This window comes from Trichosurus vulpecula, chromosome 4 (assembly GCF_011100635.1).
Source record: "Trichosurus vulpecula isolate mTriVul1 chromosome 4, mTriVul1.pri, whole genome shotgun sequence".
Classification (NCBI taxonomy): domain Eukaryota; kingdom Metazoa; phylum Chordata; class Mammalia; order Diprotodontia; family Phalangeridae; genus Trichosurus; species Trichosurus vulpecula.
Genome location: NC_050576.1, coordinates 270,073,922 through 270,083,258, shown reverse-complemented (window position 1 = coordinate 270,083,258; position 9,337 = coordinate 270,073,922). Strand labels below are relative to the sequence as shown.

The 9,337-nt window shown below is 40.1% G+C and overlaps 1 protein-coding gene across 1 annotated transcript; it reads left to right on the top strand.

Annotated features, from left to right (window-relative positions):
• Positions 1-3,636: 3,636 nt before the first annotated feature.
• On the top strand, positions 3,637-4,276 carry LOC118847589 (ATP synthase F(0) complex subunit C2, mitochondrial). Its single transcript, XM_036756126.1, has one exon. It carries the CDS (start codon positions 3,664-3,666, stop codon positions 4,087-4,089), a length of 426 nt encoding a protein of 141 aa, XP_036612021.1. The 5' UTR covers positions 3,637-3,663; the 3' UTR covers positions 4,090-4,276.
• Positions 4,277-9,337: the final 5,061 nt, after the last annotated feature.

The following is a 9,337-nucleotide window of genomic DNA, read 5'->3' as shown; positions in this document are numbered from 1 at the left end:
CCTGAGCAAGTCCTTTAATTTTTACTGAGACTCAGTTTTCTGATCTGTAAAGTGGGGATAATTCTATTTGCATCAACAACCGTGGAGTGTTGTTGTGATATAAGTACTTTATAAACCTAAAGCTGGCACAAAACTATATTATTAATATTTTCAGTAGTAATAACAATTTAATATAACAATAATAATTAACAAGTTTCTTATTTGCCAGAAGCTTATTTGCCTCTAAATGAAAGCCCTTTTTTGTGGTACAAACCCCTTTGGCAGTCTAGTGAAGCCTATAGACCCCTTCTCAGAATAATGTTTCCTGCCTAAATTCATAATTGAAGAAAATGCTAAATTTCAGTTAGAGATTAGTGAACATAAAGATGGGGGCAGTTAGGTGGAGCAGTGAGTAGGGCACCAGCCCTGGAGTCAGGAGGACCTGAGTTCAAATCCGCCCTCAGACACTTGACACATATACTAGCTGTGTGACCTTAGGCAAGTCCCCCCCAATTGCCCTGCCAAAAACCAAAAAAAAAAGAAAAAAAGAAAAGAAAGATGGGAGCTTTTCCCAGCCAAGTTAAGACCACCTGAAATCTATCCATAGACACCCCTCCTTGGGGGTCCGTGGATCCCAGATTAAGCACCCCCCCACTTAAATCATCAATTTATCTGGCAATAACAAGTGAATGAGAACTCAGGTGTCTTCCTGATACATTTCACCTGTTTCAATATCCTAAGTGGGGCAGAGAGGGAGGGCAGGGGAATCATCATTTCTCATTTTTGTTTTAGATAGATCTTGACTTTAACACTTTTGTCCTTCAGCATAAATGACTACTGTTCTCTGCCTCTTGTCACATTATAATATGTGTACAGATAACACTCTATCGTACTCCTTTTTCCTTGCACACACAGCTATATACATATTATTCTAATTTGTCCCTTAATCTCAGCTGGTTGTGTTGATTCCCCTCATCCCCGCACTCTCTCAATATTTTACTGTTGACATCTCCTCCCATCCCTTATGTTCTTTCTCCTTTTTAAATTAGCTTGCATGGTTCCTCCTCCTTATTGCCTCCTTTATCATTGTTTCTAGCCTCTCTTACCACTCCCATGCATCCTGAATGGGAAGCCTCATTTTAATTATCTGCTGTCTTTGTCTTTTCCTGTGCTAAACAAAATATACTCAGTCTTCAGAAAGGTCAAAGTCATTCCTGAGCTAATTTCCATTTTTAACATCATATACAATCAAGTGAAAATTTCACTTCTTTTGCTTTAGCAATGCTCTGGTAATGATAACAGTAATACCAATGTCATCTAATAAATTATTTAGTTTTCCCTCTTCTCTTATTGCCTAGTTCAAGATAAATTCATGAATGACAGGCCCATAAACAGTTATAAAGAGAAATTATAAAGTTCTGACCTACATGGTTGATCTTTGAGTTTGTCTAGGAGGATCATCCTGCCCTTCTAATGCAGAGGTAAAACAAGGTATCGATGCACTTCAGGTAAGGTTACAAAATGTGAAAAAAGTGGCCTCATGTGTATTATCATCTATCAGAGCGTTTGAGCCTATTGGTCTTTATTGCAAGACATATGACTTCTAAATAAATAAGGCATATTACCAAAATCTCCACTGGCCATATAAAGCCAAATTTTCAAGAGCAGAGATATCAGTAACAAAAGCAGGAATACAGAAGGGAAAAAAGTCCACTAGCTTCATCTGGCCCCTTTCAGTCTTAGCTGCCATTTGACTTGTATGGTAACCAGGGATATGATGGTATTGAAAGAAATCCCTTCACCACAGCACTAACTAGGAAGATTTTCTATCTACTGCTCTATTTAACATCTACTCTACAGTCCTAATCACTGAATAGTTGCTGCCTCAGTCAAAGTGAGAACTCAGAAAGACCTTAGCTTAAAAAGTCCAAGGTCTCTCCACTGCATCCCAGGCCATCCCCAGTCTCCTAATTCATATCTTGCCACTGGACCCAGATGGCTCTGGAGGAGAAAGTGTGAGAGATGGGTAAAAGTGAGGTTTCCACAGAAGAGTCAATTGAGTAAAGTTAGGGAAAGTTAGGTTGCCACAGAAGAGTTAACTAAGTTCCACAGAATAATTAATTAAGTGTCAGCTTGAACAAAGAAGGAGTAAAGATTAACCAGGATGAGAGCCCTCAGCCAATGGGAATAGAGTTTGTGGTTTTGCAGAAACCCCAGTTTCAGGATATAGGAAAAACTGGTCTAAACTGGTCAGATAACAGTCAAGGTTGAAAAGACACCTGAGCAAATGGCTACCATGCATGCTTAATTGGCTAATTGAATACTACCTCACACACCCACAGGGAGGAGTTTTCTGCCATTTTTAAACATGGGACATATATTGAAGAGGGAGGAACATGCCAAGGAGTTGCATGTTGGGGGCATATACGGAAAATTGTGACCTAGAAGGGAGTGAACCAATCCATTCTCTGAAGGGAGTTACTGAGCTGATGGTGCATCAATCTATATCAGTCTAACAGAATAAAGTTGGTCTCACTCCTGTACTCTCCATTCCCCCTTGCAATTCCTTTGAATTTCTCAACAATAATAAATTGCCCTTGATACCTGAATTTCAGTGTCAAGCATGTTTCTAACAAAAATGAGGCTAGTGACTTTGCATAGCCCTCCCTCATTAAAATCTAATCCACTTCTGGCATCATCTTCCTGATGTCATGGTCTTCTTTAAGAACCAAGGACAAACCACAACCACAACAGAATAACATCTTCTTACCTCTCAACCAGGAACTCCCTTTTGTGCTGACTTCCCCTGTTAGACTGTAAATTCCTTGAGGGCAGGGACTGTCTTTTTAAAATGTTTATCCTTGACTAACACACAGTAAGCACTTAATAATTTTTAAATCGAATTGAATAACCAGTACCTTTGTAGTTTTGTTAATGGTTGATTATAATATTGGTTATTGTGGTTATGGTTGATAATGGCCCTAGGTTGATTTGAAGGGGGCTCAGGATAATGACCCAGGGATATGATATGGTTTTAAAATCATTTCAGACAATATCTCAGATAACAGTTTAGACTGGAGTGTCCTAAGCAGCATCAGGAAAAACTAAATGCAAAAGATGGGCATAAGTCTTTAAATCTTCTACAACTGAATGACTGGCTAGGGCTGGCTTGGGCTTGCATCAATAAGAGCTAAAGTTGATCTCTAGAGCTACCATATTAAGAAGCTGATAGACCTCTTTCTCCTAAGGCCAGAAGTGTTCAAACAGTAGCTGACAGTAACAGGGAGCAATATTGTAGGCACCCAGCTGCTGAGATGCCCAGCATACGAGAGATATACAATAGAGAACACCAGGGAAAAATGGAGAAAAAGATCCTCCAGCTTAGTGGGGGAAAAAACAAACAGGAAAAAACCTTTGCTCATATGTTCCTTACATACGTGCCTCATAATGTAAGCTCTGTGGTCACATACCTTCTGCATATGTCCCTTCCCTAAGGACAATGTGGTAATCTTTGAGAGAGTGTACCCCTATGCATATGGGGGAGGAGGTTTCTTATTACTTGTCTTCATGATATGTGAAAAATCACATCTACCAGACTTTTTTCTGTTAAGAATCAGAAGGAAGCCCTCTCTGTCTCCTCTGCTCTGCCGGCAGCTCTTCAGCTTTGCTCCTCATCCCCTGAGAATGTACGCCTGCGCCAAGTTCATCTCTACCCCTGCCCTTGTGAGGAGCAGCTCTCAGATGCTGAGTAGACCATTAACTGCAGTGGTACTGAAACGGCCAGAGGTTCGGACAGATGAGAACCTCAGCATTTTGGCAGCATCAGGTCCCTTGACCTCACTTGTCCCCAGATGTGGATTCCAAACTAGTGCCATCTCAAGGGACATTGACACAGCAGCGAAGTTCATTGGGGCTGGGGCTGCCACTGTGGGTGTGGCCGGCTCTGGAGCTGGGATTGGGACTGTGTTTGGAAGTCTTATCATTGGTTATGCCAGGAATCCTTCCCTGAAGCAACAGCTCTTTTCCTACGCCATCCTGGGCTTTGCCCTATCTGAGGCCATGGGGCTCTTTTGTCTGATGGTGGCCTTCCTCATCCTCTTCGCCATGTGATGGAGCCATTTCTGTCCCCCAACGTTTCTGAATGTTCCTCCTCGTCCTAGTCCTTCCATGTCTCTTTTCAGCCTGTGTATACCTCCCCCTCCATCTTACCAGGCAGCCCTGGGGAAAGCCATGGGCTCAGGGTTTGACAGAGGGAAGACAAATAAATACTGTATTAATAAGCTGTTTAAAAAAAAAAGAATCAGAAGGAAGCCCCTTGAATTTAATCTCTTTGGGCATCTTCCTAGATACCTGGCTTGGTTTCCCAAAGCAATCTAATACCTAAGTAATTTCTTTTCTTTCAGAAATGAATGAATTTTTTTTCTTTTGCTTTAAAGGTAAAACACATGCATTGGTGAATGTTCTTGTGGGTTATGGTTTTGACTCATACCAGCATAATCTTGAATCTAGTTGCTACCCAAAGGGTGTACCTATGGGGGCTCATATTTGAGGTGGGGAGAGGGGGAGTAGGTGCTGTATAAGAACTCAAAATATCATACTAAAAATATTTCTCTCTGTGCTCCTTTCTACTGTCCCCTTTTCTCCTAGGAAACTGCCTACCTTAACTCCCCCTAGTTTCACATCTGTTTCTAGTACATATCACTATAATGTCACTATCTGAAATGAATTTCTGGTTTGAAAAGACCAGGGATCTGATCCAGTATGGACTTAAAAGAATATGCATCAAAAGGAAAGAAAATCATGTTCCTACCTTCTTACTTAAATCATCCAAACATTTGGTTTTTCAAGTGATTTTTTTGTAATTTTCTCTGCTATATTCATTTTGTAATTATAGTTACTACAAAACTTTTCACCCCCTTTTAGTGAGTGAGGTAAGGCCTACGTCTACCTGCAACTATTTCTGTTTCCCTCTTGTTTTTATTTTGCTTCTTGTTGGTAATCAGTCATGGATTTAGAGCTGAAAGGGAGCTCAGAGACCATCAGGTCCAGCTTTCTTGTTTTGCAGAAGAGGAAACTGAATGAATGAATGAATGAATGAAACAACTTTTGTTGTTTATTTACTTACTGGAGGCAAAGCACTGTCGTAAGCCCTTGGAGATACAGATAGAAAAAGCAAGATAGCCCTTGCTTTCAAGTAGATTACACTCTAATTGGAGGAAGACAACAAATACAGAAGGTTCGGCCATAAGGCTCAAGGGTGCTTAAGTGACATCAATAGGTCAGATGACCATACCTGGGGTCTGGAGGGTGTAGATGCAAGGTCTATGGTAAGGCTCAGCTCCAAGGAGTTTAAGTGATTTGTGGAAGATCACAGTGGTAGTGTCATAGGAATGATCAGGACCCTGGTCCTCTAACCCTAAGTCTATAGGCCTTTCCAGTGTACCATGTAGGAGATTTACTAATACCATCTCCTTCTCCTTTTCCTTGGTGTCCACATCCCTCCTTGGTGTCTGAAGAACAGACCCATTCTTGCCATGTGAGAGAAAGAGAAAAGCTACAACCCTCTTCCATCAAGAATCAGAAGGGAATCTCCTGGATCCCATATCTTCTGGCTCCCAAGCCTCTCCAGACACCTGGCTTGGTTTCCCAAAGGGATCTACCAAAGCACCAATATCTCTTCTTCCATAGCTCCTATGAGTCTATAGTCCCTGTCCTGATAATGTGAAGACTGATTGCCCTTTTCCATCCTTTACCTTTGCCCAGAACAATACACAGTCCAAGACTTATTTCCTTCCTCTTTCTCTGCTTCCTAATTTACATGTGCCCCCAATGTTTCACTTCTCATTCACTATTTGCTGAGGGTGCAACTCACAGACTATTGCATTGTTCCTTAAATTTCAAGTTGAAAGGGATCTTGGAGGCCATTGAGTCTAACCCTCTCATTTTACTAACGAAGAAACTGAAGCATGTAAGAGACACACATCTCTTAAGCATCTGAGGTGGTATACGAACCTAGGTTTTCCTGATTCCAAGACCAGAGTCCTTTCTGTGATGCCATGCTGGTCTGTAACTCTTTCTTCACAGCACTCCATTTTGGGTTTTACTTTCCTCTTGCACTTTTTGTATGACGTATTTTGACTAGCGGCAGCATGTAGTAGTACAAGGATTACTGGAATTGACGTCAGAGGGCCTGAGTTCTCCTCTGGTTCTGGCACTTACTAGCCATGTGACTTTGGATAAAGTGGATAAAATGACCTGTGGCACATCCTACTTGGGGTTGTTGTGAAGCATAAATGAGATCATGTAGGTACAGAAGCTGAAATTATTGTAAAGAAAGGACATCAGCCGGGGAGTCAGTTTACCCAGCTTATGGTCCTGGCTGTGCCAACTCACTAACGTTGTTATACAATGATTCCTTGGCTTCTTTGGGCCTAACTTTCTTCATATGTAATATGGAAGAGATGATCCATTCTAATTCCAATATTCAGTAAAAGAAGAAATGAATGAGAACACATTCATTAAGTGCATACTCTGTGTCAGATACAGTGTTAAATGCTAGGGTTACAAATGCAAAATGTGAGACAGTCCTTGCCTTCAAGGAGGAGACAATAAATAAAAAGGAGTTGTGTCCAATCAGGAAGTCACAGGGATGGTCAGCTGAACAGAAAGGCAGACATTGACAAACTCTTTAAAAGCAATGACACAGTTCATTTTAATGTTATAGCCAGAGCAAGAGGTGGAAAGGAGGGAAGTAAGGGAATAGGTTACACACCCAGTGGCAGGTCAGATGGTATTATGGTCAAGGAGGAAGGCCAGATGTGATGTTAAAAACAGTATGATTCTAGGCATACACTCTCAGACATGGCCAATGTATCAACTGGTTTTGTTTAAAAGTACAGGAACACATCTTCTGGTGATGAAGGGAGGTCAGAAGAGGTGAATTGGTGGGATGTAATAGGGAAACATAAGAGAAAAAGATATTTTATGCATTAAAATTAATTAATTTAATTGAAGTTCACAAATGAAATCTAGATTATTATATTGATGTTCAATGTTGTTTCCAATGAATTTTTTTAAAAGAAATTCAATGGAAAAGTATTACCAAAATACATTTCTACACAATATTTTTCTCCTTTATAGTGAGCATCAACATGTGCAAGTGATTTTGCTGATTCACATATACTTTCAAAGTATAGATGAAAATAAATTATAATTAACACAAAAAAAGAAAAGAAGAGGGAAAAAAAAGAAAAGACTGTAGTCAGGTTTTCCTCTAAGCCCTGCCCAAAGCTACAGCAGGACATCAGGTTGGGGTTTGAGAGAAGTAGGGTCCCCTTGCCTCAAATGGATCTTCATCCAGGTCAGGCCAGCTGACCATGGGTGTCCCTCAGGGCTCTATCCTGGATCCTTTTCCTTTCTCTCCATATATCATTTTCTTGGTGTCTTCATCAGCTCTCATGGATTCAATTGATGTCACTATGCTGATGATTCTGAGAATTCCAGCTCCCTATTAGATATCTTGAATTGAATGTCCCATAAATATCTTAAACTCAACATCTCCAAAACTAAATTTTTATCTTCCCCACCCCGCAAACCTTCCCCTTTTCCCAACTTCCCATTATTGCTGAAAGTACACAATCACCAGCTTGCATCTAGAGGTCATCCTTCACTTCTCATTGTCTCACACCCCCTTTTCCAACATGATGCTGAATCTTGTCAATTTTGCCCCATTCTCTGACAACGCTACTATTCTGGGGCAAGTCCTCATTACCTCATGCCTGTTTTAATGACCTTCTGGTTGGTCTCCCTGTCTTAAGTGTCTCACAACTCCAGTCTATTAAACACAAACAGATACACACCATTCAATAAACTCCAGTGATTCTCTATCAACTCCAAAATCAAATATAAATTCCTATATTTGGTATTCAAAGTCCTTCATATCCTGCCTCCTACTACCTTCCCAATCTTTTTACATCTTTCTCATCCCCAGTATTTTTGCAATCCAGTGACCCTGACCTCCTTGCTATCCTTTAATCAAAACAATATATCTCTCAACTTTGTGCATTTTCATTAACTGTCCTGCCTGGAAATCTCCCTCCTCATCTCCATCTCCTGGCTTCCCTAGCTTCCTTTAAGTGCCAGCTAAAATGGCACTTCTGAAACTGAGGCAAAGAAGGAAGAGGATATTTGCATGATGTGAGAAGAACATTTATTGAATCTTACAACATAATCGTTCAACTTATTCATATTTCTCAAATCTGGTCTCAAGTATCCAAATATGTAAACTATGAATGGCCTTCATGTGATTGGCAAAGAATTCTGACGTCCCCTTGTTGTAGGTCTTGATTTGCATTGTTAATCACTGGAACTTGAATTGTTATTACTATTGATGAAGCAAGAACATTGAAAGAGAGAGATAAGGGGGCAAGGAGGGGGCAGGGAGGAGGAAGAGGAGGTCAAATCTCTAAGCTGAGAAACATTAAAATCCAAGCCTTGCTTTAACCAAAAGCTCAGTTATTAAAGCAGAAAATACGATTTGGCTCTTTGATTCCTGAATCTCTATCATCTTTCACAAAAGGTCATTCTTATTAAAAAGGATATTTTTTTAAAATCTAGGATTAGGGACACTTCTATAAACTCATCTCATGGAGACAGAACAGAAAGTCGTTTGTTGGATCAGTGTTCACCAACAGCTCTGATTTCAGCCAACTAGTTTTTCCCTTCCATTAAAAAAATGAATCAGATTTTATTTCATAGAATAAATGGGAAATATCATCCAATTTGAGAAAGGCAATTTACTAGGTATTTCAGATACTTACAAATGTTATGAAATAATTACAGTACTTATCATCAGTAATACTTACTATCATGTTTAAAGGGAGAGTGTCTGTTTTGCATAGATTTGCCTTCAGTTTGAAATCTAGAGAAGACATGTGGAACATTTCTGTTTAAATGTTGCTCCAGAGATTCACTTATTTCTTATATTCTTCTGCAGATCAATAAGCTCGCATGGCATAATGGAAAATTTCCTAGATCTGGGGGCCAAATCTTGCTTTCAAATTTTGACTCTCCACTTATTACCTGAATGTCCTTAGGTATGTAATTTCATCTCCCTGGCCCTAATTTCTTTTCTGTAAAATGAGAGGGTTGGATTAGATGACCTCTAAGGTAACCTAGAAAGGCAAGTAGGTGGTACCACAATGCATAGAGTGCTGGGTCTGGAGTCAGGAAGATTTGAGTTCAAATATAACCTCAAATACTTACTAGCTGTGTGACCCTGGGCAAGTCACTTAACCCTGTTTGTTTTGGTTTTCTCATCTGTAAAATGAGATGGAGAGGGAAACGGCAAATCACTCCA

Excerpts from the sequence above, each read along its gene's own strand:
- LOC118847589 (XM_036756126.1), top strand. The coding sequence starts at position 3,664 with ATGTACGCCTGCGCCAAGTTCATCTCTACCCCTGCCCTTGTGAGGAGC.